The sequence below is a fragment of the Sus scrofa genome, chromosome 9 (assembly GCF_054392235.1).
Source record: "Sus scrofa isolate SSC_HxYL_T2T_F1_AM1 chromosome 9, Sscrofa_HxYL_maternal_Yorkshire_Landrace_v2.0, whole genome shotgun sequence".
NCBI classification, from domain to species: Eukaryota; Metazoa; Chordata; class Mammalia; order Artiodactyla; family Suidae; genus Sus; species Sus scrofa.
Genome location: NC_139391.1, coordinates 51,676,404 through 51,699,197, shown reverse-complemented (window position 1 = coordinate 51,699,197; position 22,794 = coordinate 51,676,404). Strand labels below are relative to the sequence as shown.

The 22,794-nt window shown below is 37.1% G+C and overlaps 1 protein-coding gene, 1 non-coding gene and 1 pseudogene across 2 annotated transcripts; 2 read left to right on the top strand and 1 right to left on the bottom strand.

Annotated features, from left to right (window-relative positions):
* Nucleotides 1–238: 238 nt before the first annotated feature.
* LOC146399910 (U6 spliceosomal RNA) lies at nucleotides 239–345 on the bottom strand. Its single transcript, XR_014816982.1, has one exon. It is a non-coding gene; the product is annotated as a U6 spliceosomal RNA (small nuclear RNA).
* An 11,473-nt stretch (nucleotides 346–11,818) lies between these two features.
* Nucleotides 11,819–12,748, top strand: LOC100520581 (olfactory receptor 8B3-like; annotated as a pseudogene).
* Nucleotides 12,749–17,562: 4,814 nt separating this feature from the next.
* On the top strand, nucleotides 17,563–20,516 carry LOC110262287 (olfactory receptor 8B3-like). The gene is made up of 2 exons (XM_021102693.2): nucleotides 17,563–17,574; nucleotides 19,578–20,516. The coding sequence occupies exons 1-2, from the start codon at nucleotides 17,563–17,565 to the stop codon at nucleotides 20,514–20,516; spliced, it is 951 nt and encodes a 316-aa protein (XP_020958352.2).
* Nucleotides 20,517–22,794: the final 2,278 nt, after the last annotated feature.

Below are 22,794 nucleotides of genomic sequence, written 5' to 3'. Positions count from 1 at the left end.
TTCCAATTTGCAATTTTTCCAATTTTTTTCCCACCACATTAAAATTTATTCCTTTTGCTGTTAAAAAAAAGACTAATATCCATGTGTGTGTGTGTGTGTGTGTGTGTGTGTGTGTGTGTATCAGGGATATTTTTTAATTGTTTTTTAAATTTTTTATCTATAGTTGATTTACAGTGTTCTGTCAGTTGCTGCTGTGCAGCAAAGTGACCCATATACATACATTCTTTTTCTCACATTAAAAAATATGCAACACTTCATGAATTTGTGTGTCATTCTTGTTCAGGGGCCATGCAAGTCTTCTCTGTATTGTTCCAGTTTTAGTATATGTGCTGCTGGAGTGAGCACTATGTCTCAGGGATCTTAACTTGATTTTTAAAAATATTCTTAAAGCCTTCTTGAGTTTTTATTTTTTTATTTTAATTTAGTTCAAATGCTGTCTAAAACAAAAGTCCCCCTAGAGGGAGCTATTTACTTAGATTACATCTAAAACAATTTGGAATCGAGAGTGATTCTCTTTATTGATAGGGACCTACACAGACTACATAGCTGTATGCCTTAATTCATAGGGAAAATTAAAACAGATTAATTTTTCACACTGTTATAGTTTTGATATGGAAGAAAATTCTTATTTTAGGACAGTTGAAATTGTAAGGTTTTTTTTTCCCTTATTAAGTGTTGTTTCTTTTTTCCATTATTAAGTGTTATGTTCTAGGGAGTTCCCATTGTGGTATAGCAGAAATGAACCTGACCAGTATCCATGAGGATATGGGTTGGATCGGTGGCCTCGCTCAGTTGGTCAGGGATCCGGCATTGCCATGAGCTGTGGTGTAGATCACAGATTTGGCTCAGATCCCTCATTGCTGTGGCTGTGTCTATGGCCAGTAGCTATATAGCTCTCATTCAGCCTCTAGCTCAGGAACCTCTACATGCTATGAGTGCAGCCCTAAAAAGATTAAAAAAAAAAAGAATTATGTTCTAGATTATGTAGAGTTTATATATTAGGAAATCTTGGGACATTTTTTCCTTCAAGTGGGTCATTGTTAGCACAGTTAATACCTTAAATGATGTAAAGCTCAGATTAGTAGACTTCTCTTTAAATAATATATATATTGTCCCATTGTAGGATTTGCTAGTACACATTTTTAAGTTCTTTTGTCCAGAAATGCAGTTTTTCATTGCCTTTAGATCAAAGATTTATATTCTTTCGATCTGTTTAGAAATCAAATTATGGAAAGATTTGAGCAAAGGAGAGGCTGTCTCTCAATCATGGCCACTTGTTTTGAAGGATGGGAAACTTGTTTCTTCTGCCTTATCCACCTTTTTGTGTATATAGATGTTCATAAAATCTTATAGTACTTTTTACTTATAGTATAGTATTGTCCCCATGCTCACTGCTGATTTTGTTTACTTCAGTCTTCTCTCCTTTTTCTTATTTAGACTTGATAAGGGCATGTCAATTTTATCTTTAAAAAAGCTCACTAGTTTCATTGATTTTTACTATTATTTTCTATTCTCTTTTTGATAAATTTTTACTCTAATCTTTATTATTACCTACCTTCTGTTCATTTTGGACCTCAGTTATTCTTTTTTCTATTTCTTCAAGGTCTAAATGATAGGTTGTTGATTTGAGTCTATGCTTTTAAAAAAAACTGTAGGTGTTTATCATTACAGGATTTTCTCTTTTTAAATTTTCCTTTTGATTTATATTTAACCCAGTATTTTTTGAAGTGTATTGTTTATTTTCCACTTCATTGTGGATTTTCCTGTTTTCTTACCGCTATTGATTTTTAATTTTATTCATCTGTGCTCAGAGAAGATATTTGGTAGGATTTCAACCTTCGTAAATTTGTTAAGATGTGTTTTGTGACCTCACATGTGATCTATCCTAGAGAAAGTTCGTTATGGGCTAGAGAGGAGTTTGAATTCTGTTGCCATTGAATGGAATTTTCTGCATATCTGTCGGGTCTGTTTATTTTATAATATTTTCACTTCCATTCTTAGTTGATATTGAGTCTAGTACATTTGTTCATTATTGACAGTGGGGTATTGAAGTCTCTTGCTACTATTGTATCTTTCTCCTTTTAGTCCTGTCAGTGTTTGCTTTATACACTTAAGTGTTTTAAATATGACTGCAAGTATATTTATATATGTCATTTTCACATAGAATTCATCTTTTCACTGTTATAATTAGGTAATGTCCTTTTTGTCTCTTATGATAGTTTTTGACTTAAGTATGCTTTGTCTGACATACATCAAGCCATCCCTGATCTCTTTTGGTTGATTTTTGCGTGAAATACTTTTTTTCTACACTTTTACTTTTGGGGTATGTGTGGTCTTAAATCAAATTTGAGTCATATGGTAGTTCTATATTTAGTTTTCTGAGGAACCTCCATAGTGTTTTCCATAGTGGTTGTACCAATTTACCATAGACAGTATATATATGTATCTTTTTTAATAATCCATTCACTAACACTTTGTCTTTTAATGAGTGAGTTTACTCTGTTGACATTTAAAGTAATTATTTATTGGGAAGGATTTACTATTGCAAAATTTTGTAAATTGTTTCATCTTTTTCTTGTTATTCTCTTTCTTGTCTCTCTTTCCCTCTCGATATTTTCCTTTGTGTTTCATGATTTTTGTGTTGATATACTTTGGTAAATTGCTTTTTTTCTTTTGTATACCTTGTATAGATATCTTCTTTTTGGTCATCATGGGGCTTACATAGAATACCTTATAGTTGTAAGAGTGTATTTCTTTAAACAAAAGCTTATAACTTCAATTCCTAACAAAACGCTATGCTTTTATTCCCCTCCATGCTTTGTTATGGATGTCACAATTCACATATAGTGCACCTGGTTATACATGTTTAAACCCAGCACACAGCCTCATATATTTTTTTAATTGTTTGTATACTCAGATACCCTTATTGGAGCTGTAGTTTTCTTAATTTGACTTCATTGAAATATAGTTGATGTACAGTGTTGCATTAGTTTCAGGTGTACAGCAAAGATAATCAGTCTTAATATAAATATATCCATTCTTTTCTCCCATATAGTTTATTACAAACTTGTGTAGATTTTCCTGTGGTATACAGTAGGTTTGCATTAATTATCTATTTTTTACAGTAGTATGTATGTAATATTCTCACCCTCCCAACAGTTTTGATTTTAAGAAATAATTTAACATATTACTTTTGTCATTTAAAAATATTTTATTGGAGGAAGGCGGAGCAAGGTGGCAGAGGAGTAAGAGGTCATGCTCACTTTCTCCCATAAACACATCAAAAAAACACATTTACATGTAGAACAACTCGCACAGAACATCAACTGAATGCTGGCAAAAGAACTTGAACCTCCAAAAAGGGCAAGAAACTCTTGACCTAACTGGGTAGAACAAAAGAGAAAAAGAGAGAGAGAAAAGGAATCAGGACAGGACTAGCATTCCTGAGAGGGAGATGTGAAGGAGAAAAGGAACTCACATCCTAGGAAGCCACTTAACTGACAGAAAGATCAGCCGAGTCAGAGGGACCTCAAAGTGGCCAAGAAAAGAGCAGCAGCTGGACGGAGAACTGCAAAGCAGAGTGAGAGCTTTGTGGATCATCTGAATCACTGGCCCAGACACCACAGCCTGAGATGCTTCGGTAGGGGCTAGGTGCTGAGACTCAGGCTCCAGAGGTCCATCCCCAGCAGAGGGCTGGGGTTGGCGGTGTGGAGACAGCCTAAGGGGCTAAGGGGCAGTGCGCCACAGGCGGGGAGAGGTACCCTAAGGGCTGGGGAGTGGGAACCCAGGAGAAGGTCCATACCTGCAGGAGAGGCAAGACACCATTGTTAGGGAGGGCAAGAAGAGGAGGGACAGACCGCCATAGGAAATTCCCTGCACCTGAGCACTCGTGTGCTTGCCTCTGGGTTCTCACAGGGCGGGGCGACTCTGACTGGGTGGCTCTGGTGCAGGCTGCATGCAGCGAGAAGCCACCTGCTAGTCAAAGGGAGACCCTGCGGCTCTGGCACGGGTTGCGTGTGGCGAGAAGCCTCTTGGTGTTTTATGGGTTTGGGTGCTTCTTGTGCTGGCTGCCAGTGGCCAGGCTCCTCTTGTGTGAGCCAAGGGCATTAGAGGGCTAAGTGCCATGTGGTGCCTGCCAAGCACCATATGCTATTGCTCTCACTCCCCTGGGAACACACCCGCCTTGCAGCTGCCACTGCCAAACGCTCTGGGCAGTGCCCAGAAACTTAGGCACTGTCCCTTCCCAAGACCCTACAACTAGGAGCAGCTGTTGCAGCACCTCCTGCTTGGACTAAGTGGGAAAGGGTGATTCTTGCGGTGTCTACAGGTGGCAGGGGCAAACCACCTCGGTTATCCCTGACTCCAGATGGGGGCGTGGCCCACAGCCACTGGGGATACCTGAACAAAAATCACTGGCAGCCGCAACCACCCCAGGGGGAACCATAGAGAAGGACATCACACAGAATACCACCTGTTGCTGCTCTCGCTCCCCTGGGAACACACCCGCCCTGCTGCTGCCACTGCCAAATACTCTGGGCAGTGCCCAGATGATTGATGACTGTGCCTTCCCAGGAACCTGCAACTAGGAGCAGCTTGTGCAGCACCTCCTGTGGTCTAAGCAGGACAATGTGCTTCTTGCATGGTCTATAGGAGGCAGGGGCAGATCACCACAGTTATCTCTGGCTGCAAAGGTGGGAGTGGCTCGCCACCACTAGGGATCTGTGAATAGATACCACTTGTAGTCTCAGTCACCTCAGGGGCACCACAGAGGAGGGCACTGTGACCCAACACCACCTGTTGGTTCTCTCACACCTCTGGGAACACACCGGCCCTGTTGCTGCTACTGGTGAATGCTCCAGGCAGTATCCATATGCCTGATCTCTGTCATTTTTCAGGATCCTGCAACTAGGAGCAGCCTGTGCAGCACCTCCTAAGTGGGTTAAGTGAGACGGGTTGCTTCATGCATGGTCTGCAGGTGGTGTGGGCAAACCATTGCAGTTATCACTGACTCCAGAGGCATTTGTGGCCCGCTACCGCTAGGGGGTCCCTGAGCAGGCACCGCCTGCGGTTCCAGTCACCTCAGAGGAGGGCATCACAGTTGAACACAAGCTGTTGCTCTCACTCCCTTGAGAAAACCACACCCTGCTGCTGCCACTGCCAAATGCTCTGGTCACCTTGTAGATCTTCCTAGAACTCATTACCACTTCCCAGGGCCCTGCAACTAGGAGTAGCCTGTGCCACCTTCCTGCAGGTCCTTGCTGCTGTTGAGAGCCCAACTACCAGGCACTGACTGCTGTCCCTACCCATTGCCTCCTTCTCCCTGAAAACACACTGAGCATCCTGGGGATAACAGCCTGGTTACATCGAAGAAAGAGACAGCAAATATTCAAACTCCCACACCAAAAATAAATATTAACCCCCCCCCAAAAATACAAAGGAGTTCTCTGGAGATACTATTTATTTTTGGTACAGGAGTTTGAATATTTGCTGTCTGTTTACAAAGGGGTATAACCAGACCTCAGTTTGGCTTCCCAAAACTCACAAAAAAAGAAAAACATAAGCAAGATGAGGATGTTTAGAAACCATTCCCAGTTAAAGGAATAGGAAAATTCACCTAAAGCAGTCAACAATGAAACAGACCTCTGCAGTCAGAGACATGGAGTTCAAAAGGGAGGTAGTGAGAATACTTAAGGAATTAAGGCTGAATATCAAGGAATTAAGAGACGATACGAACAGTAATGCAGATTCTCTTAGAAAGGAACTAGAAAATATAAAGAGGAGCCAACAAAAACTAGAAAATTCATTTGCAGAGATGCAAACTGAGCTAAAGGCAATAAAGAGCAGAATGAATAATGCAGAGGAATAAATCAGTAATGTGGAAGATAGAATAATGGAAATCACTCAATCAAGACAGCAAACAGAAAACCAAATCAAAAACCATGAAAGCAATATAAGTCATCTATGGGATAATATAAAGCAGGCCAATCTATGCATAATAGGAATTCCAGAAGGAGAAGAAAAAGAAAAAGGGGATTGAAAATATATTTGAAGAAATTATGGCTGAAACTTTCCAAATCTGAAGGAAAGTGATATCAAGATACAAGAAGCACACAGGGCCCCAAAAAAGTTGAAGCCAAACAGCCCAACACCAAGACATATGTAATAAAAATGGCAAAAGTTAAAGATAGGATCCTAAAGGCAGCAAGAGAAACACAAAGCATTAATTATAAGGGAACCCTCATAAGGCTATCAGCTAATTTCTCTACAGAAACACTACAGGCCAGAAGGGAGTGGAAAGATATATTTAAAGTGCTGAAAGGAAAAAAATTGCAGCCAAGAATACTCTGTCCAGCAAGAATATCATTCAAAATAGAAGAGGAAATAAAGAATTCCTCCAACAAGCAAAAGCTAAAAGAGTACAGCAATATGAAACGCATTCTAAAACAAATACTTGAAACAAATACTTGTCTAAAAAAAAAGTAAGAAGAAATAGAATGGAAGAAACCACAATTGGAAAGCAATCACTTAAATAAGCCAGCATACAGATCTAAACATGAAGATGTTAAAAAAAATTTTTTTTAAAGGCATAAAAATAATATAGGGTGGAGAAGGAAAGAAAATATGAATTCTTTTTTTTGTTTATATGATGGGTTTGAGCTTATATGACTGTCTGGCTAAAGCAAGCAGATATAGGAATGGGTTAACATACTTAAAAAACAGGGCAACCACAAATCAAAACCAAACATTACATTCACAAAAACTGAAAAGTATTCAAGCATAAAATAAATGGAAACCATCCAAAAAAAAGAAAGGAAGAAAAGAAAATCATAGAATCAACTGGAAAACAAGATTTAAAGTGGCAATAAATACATATTTATCAGTAATGTTAATGGACTGAATGCTCCAATCAAAAGAGACAGAGTGGCAGGTTGGATAAAAAAAAAACCTTCAATCTGCTGTCTACAAGAGACTCACCTTAGGGCAAAGGACATAGATTGAAAGTGAGAGGATGGGAAAAGATATTTCTTGTCAATGGACAAGACAGGAAAGCAGGAGTTACAACCCTCATATCAGACAAAATAGACTTTAAAACAAAGGCCATCAAAAAAGACAATGAAGGACACTATTTAATGGTTAAAGGATCCATTCAAGAAGAGGATATTACAGTCGTCAATATATATTCCCTTAATATGGGAGCACCTAGATACCTGCAAGAAATACTAACAGACATAAAGGGAGACATTGATGAGAATACAATTATAGTAGATTTTAACACCCCACTCACATCAATGGACATATCCTCTAGACAGAAAATCAGTAAGGCAATCGAGATCCTAAAGGACACAATAGAAAAGTTAGACTTTATTGACATTTTCAGGACATTTCATCCCAAAAAATCAGAATATACATTCTTCTCAAGTGCACACGGAACATTCTCAAGCATCAATCACATACTGGGGCACAAAGCTAACCTTAACAAATTTAAGGGTGTAGAAATTATGTCAGCTATCTTCTCTGACCACAGTGGCATGAAACTAGAAATCAACCATAGGGAAAGAAATGAGAAAACACCACTACCTGGAGACTAAACCACATGCTACTAAAAAACCAGTGGGTCAATGAGGAAATCAAGAACGAAATTGAAAAATACCTCAAGACAAGTGATAATGAAGACACAACCACTCAAAATCTCTGGGATGCTGCTGAAGCAGTGCTCAGAGGGAAGTTCATAGCAATAGAGGCCTTTCTCAAAAAAGAAGAAAAATCTCACATCGACAACTTAACCCACCACCTAAGTGAATTAGAAAAAGAAGAACAAGAAAAACCTAAAGTCAGCAGAAGGAAGGAAATCATAAAGATCAAAGAGGAAAACAGTAAAATAGAGATTAAAAAAACAACAGACAAAGTTAATAAAACCAAGAGCTGGTTCTTTGAAAAGGTAAACAAAATTGACAAACCTCTGGCTAGACTCACCAAGAAGGGGAGAGAAAAACCCCATATAATCAAAATAATGCATGAAAAAAGAGAAGTCTCAGCAGATACTACAGAAATACAAAAAACCATGAGAGAATACTATGAACAATTGTATGCCAACAAATTTGACAACCTAGATGAAATGGACAACTTTCTAGAGACTTACAGCCTACCAAAACTGAATCAAGAAGAAATAGATCAACTGAACAGACCGATCACTAGAAATGAAACTGAATATGTCATAAAAACACTCCCTACAAATAACAGTCCAGGACCAGACGGCTTCACAGGCAAATTATACCAAACATACAAAGAGGATCTGGTGCCCATACTCCTTAAACTTTTCAAAAGGTTGAAGATCACCTTTATTCCAAAACCAGACAAAGATACCACCAAAAAGGAAAAATATAGGCCAATATCTTTGATGAATATAGACACAAAAATTCTCAACAAAATTTTAGCTTAGGAGAATCCAACATCATATCAAAAAGATCATATAACCAGTTGGGATTCATCCCAGGTTCACAAGGATGGTTCAGCATATGCAAATCAATCAACATCAAACACCACATTAACAAAAGAAAATTAAAAAACCATACAATCATCTCAGTAGATGCAGAAAAAGCATTTGACAAAGTCCAGCATCCATTCATGATCAAAACTCTTACCAAAGTGGGTATAAAGGGAACATTCCTTAACATAATCAAAACCATTTGACAAACCCACAGCAAATATAATATTCAACGGAGAAAAATTGAAAGCCTTCCCACTAAAATCTGGAACAAGACAAGGATGCCCACTCTCACCACTCTTGCTCAACTTAGTATTGGAAGTCCTAGCCACAGCAATCAGACAAACCAAAGAAATAAAAAGATATCCAAATAGGAAGAGAAGAGATATAATTGTCATTGTATGCAGATTTTATATTTATATTTTATAAAACCATAAGGTCTCAACCCCAAAACTGCTTGAATTGATCAACAAATTCAGCAAAGTGGGATATAAAATTAACATTCAGAACTCAGTTGCATTTCTGTATACTAACAATGAAATATTAGAAAAGGAATGCAAAAATGCAATACCTTTTAAAACTGTACCACAGAAAATCAAATATCTGGGAATACACCTGACCAAGGAGGTAAAGGACTTATATGATGAGAACTATAAAATATTAATCAAGGAAATTAAAGAAGATGTAAAGTAATAGAAAGATATTCCATGTTTCTGTATTGGGAAAATTAGTATTGTAAAAATGGCCATACTACCCAAAGCAATCTACAGATTCAATGCAATTGCTATCAAATGACCCATGACATTTTTCACACAACTAGAACCAACAATCCAAAAACTTATATGGAAGAACAAAAGACCCAGAATTGCCAAAGCAATTCTGAGGAACAAAAACCAAGGAGGAGGCATAACTCTCCCAGACTTCAGGCAATATTACAAAACCACAGTCATCAAGACAGTGTGGTATTTGTCTTGATGACTGTACCAAAACAGACAGACAGACCAATGGAAGAGAATAGAGAACCCAGAAATAAGCCTGGACATGTATGATCAATTAATATTCAACAAAGGAGGCAAGAACACAAAATGGGAAAAAGACAGTCTTTTCAGCAAGTATTGCTGGGAAACCCGGACAGGTGTGTGCAAATAAACGAACCTAGAACACACCCTCATGCTATACATGAAAATAAACTCAAAATGGCTTAATGACTTAAATGTAAGACAAGACACCATCAAACTCCTAGAAGAGAACATAGGCAAAACATTCTTTGACATCAGCCTTTCAAATGTTTTCTCAGGTCAGTCTCCCAAAGCAACAGAAATCAAAGCAAAAATAAACCAATGGGACCTAATCAAACTGACAAAGCTTTTGCAGGGCAAAGGAAACCAAAAAGAAAACAAAAAGACAACTTAAAGAATGTGAGAGAATAATTTCAAATGATACAACTAACAAGGGCTTAATCTCTAGAGTATACAAGCAACTTATACAACTCAACAGCAAAAAAGCCAACAACCCAACAGAAAAATGGGCAAAAGACCTGAATAGACATTTCTCCAAAGAAGATACACAGATGGCCAACAAGCACATGAAAAAAATGCTCAACATCACTGATTATCAGAGAAATGCAAATCAAAACTACCATGATATACCACCTTACACCAGTCAGAATGGCCATCATTAATAAGTGCACAAATAATAAATGCTGGAGCGGGTGTGGAGAAAAGGGAACCCTCTTGCACTGTTGGGAATGTAAGCTGGTACAACCGTGGTGGAGAACAGTATAGAGGTACCTTAGAAAACTGTGCATGATACTACCATATGATCCAGCAATCCCTCTTTTGCACATATATCCGGACAAAACTTTCCTTGAAAAAGACACATGCACCTGCATGTTTATTGCAGCACTATTCACAATAGCCAAGACATGGAAACATCCCGAATGTCCATTGACAGATGACTGGATTAGGAAGATGTGGTATATATACACAATGGAATACTACTCAGCCATAAAAAGAACAAAATAATTCCATTTGCAGCAACATGGATGGAACTGGAGACTCTCATAGTGAGTAAAGTAAGTCAGAAAGAGAAGGACAAATACCATATGGTATCACTTATATCTGGAATCTAATATAGGGCACAAATGAACCTTTCCACAGAAAAGAAAATCGTGGACTTGGAGAATAGACTTGTGGTTGCCAAGGGGGAGGGGGAGGTAGTGGAGTGGATTGTGAACTTGAGTTTAATAGTTGAAGACTGTTGCCTTCAGAATGGATAAACAGTGAGATCCTGCTCTGTAGCACTTGGAACTATATGCAGTCACTTATGATGGAGCCTGATTGTGTGAGAAAAAAGAATGTATACTTGTATGTGTAACTGTGTCACCATGCTGTACAGTAGAAAATTGACAGAACAATGTAAATCAGATATCATGGAAAAAATAAAAAACATTATATAAAAAAAGGACTCAAGCTTCAGATCCTGAAATTGCCCTCCTAAGACAACTGGGTAAAATGAATAATAAGGAAACACCAGGGTTTTCTAGAAGAAGGGGGGTGAGATTCTGAATTCCGCTTACATTCATGTCATTTTTTGATGTGGGAGTCCAAGGATCTAAGATGTGACAATTTCTTTTCCATTTTAGTATCCTGAGACTCAAGTAAAATAGACAGAACAATCCTTTGAAGGAGGCTATCTGTGAATGTTTGATGGTATTAGGGAGCTCAAAGGATGCATTATATCAGCCAGTAAGTTCCCTCTTCAAGAGTGGAAATCTCACTCATCTACAGTTAAGGCTTTTTCCTCTGTGATGTGGAGCAGTAAGGTAACCTGTCCCAGACTCTGGCCATTTAGATTTAGTTAAGAAACAGTCATCTTATTTCTCCCCTTAGTAGGTCTAAGCTGTATTAGAGGCCAGTGCCAAGTTGGTAGGGTCTCAGCCTACAATGTTACTAGTGAGGGGAGGGTTCAAATGATGAAGAAATGTTGAGATGCATGAAGCATGATCCAGGATGAAGCATTATCCTGGTCCACATTTCTTCTCTCTTATTGTTTTTGTTGTTCTTGTTTTTTAGCTGATTAGCCAAATTTTCGCAGGGTAGCAGTTCCCTTCCCCCTGTAGTCTTAAGTTTTGGTGCTCTTTTCTACTTCGCTTACAAAGACCCTAATAAGCAAAGTCCATGTTGCTCAGTTTCATGAAAATGGTAACCCAATTCCATGAGTCCAGGCAGGGTTACTCTCAGATATTCCCAGCCCAAACACCATCCTTTTGAGAGGAGATATTTTGTGAAAACATGTAATTTCTCCTATTGTCATAGATTCCCTTAGAGAAGAATGGCTCCTGGAAATGGCTCTTTCATGACTGAATTCATTCTCTTGGGATTAACAGACCAACCAGATCCAGCTCCCCCTGTTCGTCCTATTCTTAGCAATGTATATGGTCACTGTGATGGGCAATATGAAATTGATAATCTTAATTGGGCTGAATTCACACCTACACACCACTAGGGAATTTTTCCTTCTCAACTTGTCTTTCATAGGTATCTGTTATTCTTCTGTGTTTACACCCAAAATGCTGATTAACTTCATATCAAAGAAAAATATTATCCTTTACATTGGATGCATAATCCAACTTTACTTTTCCAGTTTTTTTTCATCATTTCTGAATGCTGTATGTTGACATCAATGGCCTATGATTGCTATGTGGCCATCTGTAACCCACTGTTGTATAACATTGCTATGTCCCCTAAAATGTGTCCAGCCTTATGCTTGCTTCTTACCTGATGGCATTTTCTGGTGCCACAGCTCATACTGGGTGCATGCTGAAACTGACCTTCTGTGATGCAGACACCATCAACCATTACTTCTGTGACATCCCTCCTCTGCTCCAGCTCTCCTACAGAAGTACCTACATCAGTGAGCTGGAAGTTTTCATTGTGGTAGGCATCAACATTATTGTTCCCAGTCTCACTATCTCTGTCTTTTACGGTCTCATCCTCTCTAGCATCCTTCATCAGATCCAGGAAAGGCAGGTTTAAAGCCTTCAGTACCTGCAGTTCCCACATAATTGCTGTGTCTCTGTTTTTTGGATCAGGTGCATTTGTGTATCTCAAACCATCTTCTGCTGGGTCTATGGAGGAGGAAAAAACCTCTTCTGTCTTTTATACTAATACATTTCCTTTGCTCAACCCCTCTATTTACAGCTTGAGGAACAAAGATGTTAAACTTGCTATGAGAGAAATCCTGAGTGGGAGACATATTTGATTTGAAATCATATATATGTTTGCATGAGTTATAGGATAGTGAGATTCTGTGTGTTTATTTTAGTGACAGCCTTCTATATTTTTCCCAATGTGTTTTTTCCCTAATATCTTAAAGAAATTTGAGCCTTTCTGAATAATTTATTTTTATCTTTATATCTAAGTGTTCTTTTTTTCCTCACAATTTTCGCAATATTATTTTTACCTTTTTCCTGCTTGGTAACAACATTAAATGGTAAACATACTATTTGTTTTCATTATTATTTTGAAATTATTTTTTCCTCTGAAAAAATGAGAAATAGTCTCCAAATCATGGAATTAGGTAACACTAGAGTGACCACTCATCACTAGGTGTGTTTTTTTTTTTTCTTTTCAGAGCCGCACCTGTGGCATATGAAAGTTCTTGGGCTAGGGGTTGAATCAAAGCTACAGCTTCTGGCCTATACCATACCCACAGCAAGACAGGATCCAAGCCATGTCTGCAGTCTATACCACAGCTCACAGTAATGCTGGATCCTTAGCCCACTGAGCGAGGTCAGGGATCCAGACTGCATCCTCATGGATCCTAGTCGGGTTCCTTAACTGCTGATTCCATGAAGGGAACTCCTGACTAGGGGTGTTTTTAATCTGTCAGCTACTGTAAGAGGGTTGATTGGGATGCTCTGTTTCTACTCATCTTTCTATCTTCCAACTGGCAAGAATATATCTTCTGTCAATACCAGAGATTGAAGTTTCATTAAGACTATCAAATAAGATGGTTAATAAGACCATTTTGTATCTGTAAACATTTAGCTCAAGCTTATTTTGGCAAAGAGTTTTAATCTTTACATTTATAAGTCAAATTGACACATAGCAAACCATCAAAATATATATTTGTCATGGAAGGGAAAGTGAAGCCAAGAGAGGTTAAGGATTTACAAAAAATCACACAGCTTTATAAAGAAAAAATACAAACTAAATTCTTAACATTGTGGTTTCAATTCTGTTACTCTTCGGTAAACTTTTACCATCCTGATTCTTTTATTCTGTTGTAGTAAGCATTGACTATGACCAAACTTTACTGATTGAAAGTTAACTTTTCTTTATTCAAGAATGATATATTGGAGTTCCCGTTGTGGTGCAGTGGAAATGAATCCAGCTAGGAACCATGAGATTGTTGATTCCATCCCTGGCCTCGCTCAGCAGGTCAAGGATATGGTGTAGCCATGGGCTGTGGTGTAGGTCGCAGACGCAGCTCGGATCTCGTGTTTCTGTGGTGTAGGCCAGAGGCTACAGCTCTGATTAGACCCCTAGCCTGGGAACTTTCACATGCTGTGGGTGCAGCCCTAAAAAGACAAAAACAGAATGATATATTAATTTCTCTTGGACTGAGTATTTTTTTTTTTAGGAAAATAGTTTACTTTTTTTTTTCTCTCAGAAAAAGAAGACCTTTTGGGCTTGTATATCATAGAGACAGTTGGCTCAAATAGGGAAATTACTATTTCTGAAAAATTAAAAAACTGAATTTGGAATGTGTTTATTCTTAAGAAAACAAGGCATGAGAGATAAATATGCTAAGAAACATGTTATTATGTCCAGACTGAAGGAAGCATATGGTCAATGAATTAGATATCCCTATGTGGGGAGTGGTTATGAGACTTAGGAACCACGTTTTAATATGAAATCATTTCCTGTTTTGTAGAATACTTTAAACAGAATTCATTGCTCATAAATCTTTGATAAAACTACTTGCATAATGACCACACAGAATAGTCATCATCAAAAAGTCTACAAACAATAAATGCTAGAGAGGGTGGAGAAACAACACTGTTGGTGGGAATGTAAATTGGTACAACCACTATGGTGAACAGTACGGAGGTTCCTAAAAACATAAATATAGAACTATCATATGGTCTATCAAGTCTATCAATTTCACTCCTGTGCATCTATTTGGAGAAAACCATAATTTTAAATGATACAATCACCCCAATGTTCATTGCAGAATCTTCAAAGTAGCCAAGACTTACAAGCAACCTAAATTTCCATTGACAGAAGAATGGATAAAGAAGATGTGGTACATGTAAACAATGAAATATTATTATGTCATCAAAAATAATGAGATCATGCCACTTGCAGAAACATGGGTGGACCTAGAGATTATCATAGAAAGTGAAATAAGTGAGATAGAGTAAGATAAATATCATATGATACCACTTTAAGACAAAATATAATTTAAAATGATACAGAAAAATGATTTACAAAACAGAAACAGACTTTCAGACTTAAAAATAAAATTTATGGTTATCAGAGGGGAAATGTGGAGGGTGGAGGGCTAAATTAGGAGATTGGGATTAACATATCCACACTACTATATATAAAGTAGATAACTAACAAGGAGCTGCTGTTTCACACAGGGAAATCTATTCAATATTCTGTAATAACGTATATGGGAAAAAATCTGAAAAAGAATGGATAAATGTATATGTATTACTGATTCATTTTATTGTACACTGAAAACTGTCACAACATTGTAAGTACACTCTATTCTAATAAAGTTTTTTGAAAAATTAATCATTGCTATCTTTGACTTATTTGAAAAATAAGTTAGATACAATTTGTAATAATTTAAGGTAGTTATATAAATACTAAATAAAAATATAAAATAGGCAATATTGGGAGTTTATGCTATGGTGAAATAGGTTAAAATCTGATTCCAGCAGCTCAGGGCTCTGTGGAGCTGTGGTTTGATCTCTGGACTGGCTCGGGGGTTAAATAATTCAACATTGCTGCAGTGGCATGGGTTGTGGCTGTAGTTTAGATTCAATCCCTGGCCCATGGGTGCAGCTATAAAAGTAAAATAAAATAGGCAAACTTTCTGATTGTTAAACACCTTAATTACTCTTTAGTTAGCAATAGAACTATGTGTTTTTTGTTTGCTTGTTTATTTTTTACCTAGGAGAGGAAACAAATCAGAGTATTTTAAATGTACAGCATAGTTGTTCTTAGTAGTTTTTGCTTTTTTGAGTTGCATCAATGGCACTGACAGGTTTTGAGGGAAACCATGGTCCTACTGAAGGTATCACAGCTGGGAGTCAACTTGGTAAGCCCTGGGTTTCTTAAGTGCTCATGAGCTGGGACAGAGCTTTATCTAAGTTGTTGTGAAAGCTTCAAGTCTGCACACTTAACAGAAAATGATCCTCTTACTGGAGTGCCTACAATGAGACTAAGTGCTTGTTCTTTGAAAATATAAATAAAATCAATAACCTTTTAGCCAGACTCATCAAGACAAAGGAGAGATGGCCCAAGAAATGAGGTAAAAGTTAAAAAGGAAACATTACAGTGGCCACCACTGTAATAAAAAAGATCATAAGAGCCAACTATGAGCAATTGTACAATGGTAATAATGAAAACCTGGAAGACATGGACAAATACATAGAGATGTACAGTCTCCCAAGACTGAACTAGGAAGAAATAGTGTAAACCCCAGATTTCTACTCTTATTTTCACATAACACATGTACTGTTACCTTGTGGGATTTGCTGGGACATGGTACTGAGTCTTATTTCTGTTTCTTTGATCTGTTCAGAAGTGTCCAGGTATGGTACTCTTTGATGAAATGAAAGGCAACCTGGTTCTGAACAGAGCATAAAAATTGAGCAGCAACCACATAAATCATCGCTGGGCAGGTCCTTTTTCTGCTTTTTTGTCTTTACTTAAGTTCTCAGAAACATAATCAGGTTAGTCAGACTTCACTACATCATAATCTCCCCTGGAATCTTTATTGTGTATAATCGGACTTTGTTTGAGATGGAGAGCCTGACCTGGTATGAGGATACACAGGAAGATAATCTGGTGTCTGCTTTTTAATGTTATAGGTGTTTGTGAAGTTTCCATGAGGGATTTCTAATCTCAATTCATATAATTAGCAATTTTTCATTACCTTGGGTTCTTTTCCAGAATGCTGCATTAGTGTATACCTTTTCTTACCTAATTTAGATAGACTAATAGTTTCAAATATTACACAATATTTAGAGAAGGTTCTAAACAAGAGATAGAGAGCTAAGAAGAAGTTTCAAAGGAACCTAAAATTAAAGTTTCAAATAGCATAATCTTAATTTTGGTTAATCAGAAATTCAGTTCCTAGCAGTGTGTTCCATCTCTATCTTTTAGGACTTGCATGCCCCCAGTCCTAAATCCCATAATTGTGGTAGCACACATCATTCTTTTGTGGTAGAGGCACTTTTTTGGAGCAGTTTGAAGACTTTTTTTTTTTTGAAGAGTCTGATGCTTTTCTACAAATCAGAGAACCCTCCTTTATTAAAGAATGATATTCTTCCTCCTGCTTGCGTTAAGTATAAGTAGTGTGTGTAAATATAGACTCATATAGGACTATTTTCACACCCAAACACATTGAGTGGTTTCTGAAAGGTAAACATTCCCCAGCTTTCCTTTTTTGAGAAAGTTAAAGGTTTGTATCATAACGAATGCATGCAAAATATGTCAATTAATCAAAGTGGTACTTTCATGGATTCTCATCAATGATAATTGTGACTCAGTTTCTTCTTTAATTTTAACCAAGACTGAATCGTAATTTTGAGAATTAAACTTGTATTACAGAGCTTCACTTTTCAAGTGGGTAATAAAGAACCATTGAAAGTTCTTGAAATAGGGAGGGACAGTTTTGCTTTCAGACCTTATTCTAGCAGCAGTGTTCATGGCTAAATAAGAGAGAATGTGTGGGCAAATACTAGAGTAAGAGTTTGGAGCCACTAGAGTTCAACACTACATTTCAGTTTAAACATAAAAATGCAGCAGTTGTGTGGTGGTTGAGGGACATGAATGGAGGTCATTGTGGTTGTATGTATGTCTTATGCTATGGTTTTGCATAAGAGAAATGTTGAATGTATTCCGGAAGCTCTCAGGCAAAAACAACATGACTTCCAGGAATATTTATTGACTTCCTTCTCTGTATTCTGCACTGTTCTTAGATCAAGGATAAAAATAGTAGACACATGGAGGAAATGTTTGTTCGTATAGAATTGCATTTAATAAGAGGTCACAGAGACTTAGGGCAATGAGAACATGAAGAGTGATAGCCTGTGTTTATTGACTATTTACCATTATGCCAGACACTGTTCTAACTTTGTCACTTATGTTTTTTTTTTTCATTTAATAAACACACAAGCCCAACGAAATGTATGTTAGTATTACCATCTGAATTTTACAAATTTGAATCAAGAGACTATGTAACTTGCTCAAAAGTTATAATTGGTAGGAGTAGAAGAATGATGACAAGATAGACAACAACTCTTCCTAGCTTCCTAGCCCCAATTTTTTCCTATCGTGAGAGGAAGTTGATGACCTCAATTACTGAAATGTTACATTAAATGACCCAGCAGGAGAGTCAGGTAGAAATTTCCAGTAGAAATTTCTAGTAAGTGTTTAAAGGATAAACTATAGAAGGGATATACAATATTACGAATTATTTCATAGATATCCAATAGAAGGAATAACTGAAATCACTCATGCAACATTTGGGGAATTTCAGATAAAGAAATTAAGACGCCTAAAAGTAGGACCCTTGCAAAAAAATATGTCTATTGAGGAAATGGAAATAAGGAAGGAATGACACAAAGTAGTAGCTTTTCCTTCAGGGTGACGGTAATGAGGAGATTGGAATGTGCTTTGGATCCTCACTGAAAGATGTACAATCCCTCATGTAAAGTGAAAATGAGTAAAATAATAAGGAACTGAAGACAGATCATGATCTGGGATACTTAATCTCCTATTCCCTTTGATACACATAATCTCCTCTCTGGGGGAAAGACTGAGCAAGCTTCTACACTATTTTTAGCCAAGTGGAGTACATCATTACACACACTTTAAATCTTGTGTCTAATCAAGTAGCAAGTATGACAACAAAAATGCTGAATTTTCTCTGCCACTTGAAAGGACTGAAAAAATTTAGAAATTACAATAGTTCAGAAATATTTCCAGGACATATGTGAATATAAGTCTGGAACACTTGCCTTTTGAATTGAAGGAATCACACCTCCAATGACCTTTCCAGGACCAAGGAGAAAAGGGCAAGGACAGGAAGCCGGCCCTGAGGTTTTCTGAGATAAGGAGGGTGAGTTTGTGAATTCAGTTTACAATACTATATTCCTTGTTTTGAGATGGAAGTCCATTGACTTCATAAACACCCATTCTTTCCCATTTTGTGCTGTTCTGAGACTCATGAAGCTGGTGGGACAATCTTCTTGAGGAGGCATCAGAGAATGTTCAGAGACATCAGCAGTGGTCAAAGGATCTACCAGTCAGCACGTATCCTTTTCATACATAAGACTCTGTCTCCTACACTTGTGGCTTTTACTCTGTGACAGAGGGAGTAACTTAACTTCTCATAGATTCTGGTTCCCTCATCTTGGATTAGACAGTGCCCTTGGTTCAGCATCAGATTTTTAGGGTCCCTGCCTCCAGTTTTACTTGTGAGGGAAGAGTTCAAGTGAATGAGAAAATGTTGAGAGTAGAAGAATTTTTTCCTAATTAGCATCCGTCTTCTTGTTTTTTTTTTTTTTTTTCCCAGCATTTTTGTTTGCATATAGCAGCAATGGCCTGCTCTTTGTAGGCTAGGTCTGTGATGCTTTGCTATTTTTAGTTTATCGAGGCTCTAAAAAGGGGATGGTCCATTTCACTGTATTATGATAATGGTAAAGGTAGATGCTATAGGTCCAGGTTGAGCTAGTCTCAGGTATTCCATGTATACACTTTCCCTTGAAGATGAGATTCCATGAGAAGAGCTGAGTTGATCTCTAATGTATCCTTTTTCTTCTGTGTCCACAGATTCCCCTTAGAAAAGAATGGCTTCTGGAAATGACTCTTTCATGACTGAATTCATTCTGTTGGGATTAACAGACCAACCAGATCTCCAACTCCCACTGTTCTTTCTCTTTCTAATGATGTATGTGGTCACTGTGTTGGGAAATTCGGGATTGATAATTCTCATCATGAAAAATTCATACCTCCACACCCCCATGTACTTTTTCCTCTTTAACCTGTCTTCCATAGATCTCTGCTATTCTTCAGTATTTACACCAAAAATGCTGGCAGGTTTCTTATCAAAGGGGAATATTATCTCTTACATGGGGTGCATGACTCAGTTTTACTTTTTCTGTTTTTTCATCATCTCTGAATGCTATGTGTTGACATCCATGGCCTATGATCGCTATGTGGCCATCTGTAACCCCCTGTTGTATAACATTGCCATGTCCCCTAAAGTGTGTTCCAGCCTTATGCTTGCTTCCTACTTGATGGCATTTTCTGGTGCCATGGCTCACACTGGATGCATGCTGAGACTGACCTTCTGTGATGCAAACACCATCAACCATTACTTCTGTGACCTCCTCCCTCTGCTCCATCTCTCCTGCATAAGTACCTACATCAATGAGATGGTAAATTTCATTGTGGCAGGCATCAATATCATTGTTCCCAATCTAATCATCTTTATCTCTTATGGTCTCATCCTGTCCAATATTCTTCACATCAGTTCCAGAGAGGGCAGGTCCAAAGCCTTCAGTACGTGCAGTTCCCATGTAATTGCAGTGTCTCTCTTCTTTGGATCATGTACATTCATGTATCTGAAGCCATCTTCTGCTGGGTCTCTGGATGACAGAAAAATCTCTTCTCTCTTTTACACCATTGTGGCTGCCATGATGAACCCCTTAATCTACAGCTTGAGAAATAAAGATGTTAAAATTGCTCTGAGAAAAACTCTGAGTAGGAGACAGTTTTGATTAGAAATAGTATGAAGGTCCTGTGTTTAGTCATAATAATTTCATGACAATCTTCTTATATTATTTCTTCCTCACGATGTTGAAGGATATTTGAGTCTTCTCACAATTTATTTCCTCTCCTTGTAGAGTGAGTATTTTTTTCTCTCTCCTCATCATCTGCACAATTTCCTTTCTTCACATTTTCCCATTTATTGATACTATTAAGAAAAATAATAAGTATCTCCTTGGTTTTTTTTTTATCATTTTGAACTTTTTTTCTCTCTAGAAATAGAAGACTGGTCTGAAGATGATCAAATCAGGGAAATTTAGGGTTACACAGTTTTATTATGACTGTCTTATCTGCCACTTGCCGTTGGAAGCATGAATCAGATAATGTTTTCTCTTCCCATCTTTCCAATGTTCATTGAACAATATGTCTCTAATACCTGAGGTGAAAAGTTCCATTATGACTGTTAAGCATACCCCACTTTTCCTCTGTAATTCTATGGATTATGCTTCCTTGGACAAAGCGTTTTCTTGCCTTTGCACACCCAAAACTGTATGTATTGTCAAAATATATTTATTTCTTGGATGAGAGAATAAAGCTCAGAGTAGTTATTGCTTTATTTACAGTTTTATATATATATATATATACAGTTTTATATATATATAAAACTATATATATACAGTTTTATATATATATATACAGTTTTACATGGGGTGCATGACTATATATATACAGTTTTATATATTTATATATATATTTATATATATATATATTTATATATATATTTATATATATATATATATTAGTAAAAAGTCTAGACTAAATTCAGCCTTATGGTTTCAGGTCTTTTAATTTTAATATATTTTGCTTCTATTTTATCTTAATATTTTTGTTTCGGTATACATGTCGTTGGTAAAAATACCATAATTTGAAAGTTGTCTGTGTTTTGTTCTAGGGCAGTACATGAATTTCTCTCAGAGTCATTATTGCTTTTTGTTGTTTTTTGCTTAGGAAAACAGTACGCTGGTGTTGTCAATGGAAAGAAGAGGGCTTTTGGGCTAGGGAGAAAACTGTCTCAGATAGGAATGTTATTTCTTCTACAAAATTAAAAAAGTAAATTTTGAATGTTTGCAAATGTGTAATTCAGAGAAGAGGGCATGGGAGCTAAAGGAGCACTGAATCTCATCATGAGGCCAAGATTCCACAAGATGCATGGACAGTGAATCCCTATGGGGTGTGGTCATTAGGCTAGGAACTGCATTTCAACCTGTATTTTTATCCTGTTCCAACTAGTACAGTAAATGTACAGTTCATAAAGCTTTTTAAAATTTAGGATGAACAGTGATTATACTTCAGTAGTGTTTGGGGGAGTGAAGATGGAAAAGCTCCCTAAATGTGGCTCACTCCCCAAATGTAGCTTCATTTAGGGAACCAGGTAGAGAAAGGACTTTTTTTTCAGGAGACAAAATGATGAAGAGTAATTAAGACTCAAATTAGGAAGAAGGAATCTAGAAAGAAATGGATGTTAAGAGCTCATTTTTTTTTTTTTACAGTTTTCCTCTTCTCTCTAGAAGGCCCTAGAGATATTATGGAAATTGCAGGATTTCTCTGGATAGGATAAAAATTAACTTATTTGATATTTTAAAAAATTAAACCCACCAACCTCCATCCTTGTGGTATGACCTGGGTACAATGAAATCACTCCTGCTTTTGTTGGCTTCCATGTGATGCTTCTGTATGGATTTTAAGGTGCAAAATCCTCAAATTTCAGTTAGAACAATGATCATTTGAAAGAAACATTTGGTGAATAAATCAAATTGTGATTTTTTTTGTTTGTTTTGCTGGAATAGGATATTGGGTTATTTTTCTTTTGAGAAGGTAGGTAAAATGATTATTCTAAAATGCTTAAGCCTTAGTAAATTGACAATTTCAATATTTTGTAACATACATTTAATGGCATTTTTATTTTACTTGTTTTTTAATCTCTACTCAAGATTTAGATATTGTGAATTTTGCAACTGGTATGTTTGCTTGTCAGCTTTTTTGTATGTTTGGCATTTGCTATGGTTTTTCCTCCTTGCTAATTCCTTGGCTTATGGTTTAAATGACTACTCAGACCACCTCTGCTGGTCATACACATTATCAGCGTGTATGGTTTTCACTTAAGTTCTATTTATATAAAATAGTTGACCAAGTTTGGTGTTTCTTTTTTAAAAAAATTTACTTACTGTTCTCTTTTATAAAATTGTTCTACTTATGAAGAGAAGTGTATTTAAATAAATAATAATTACA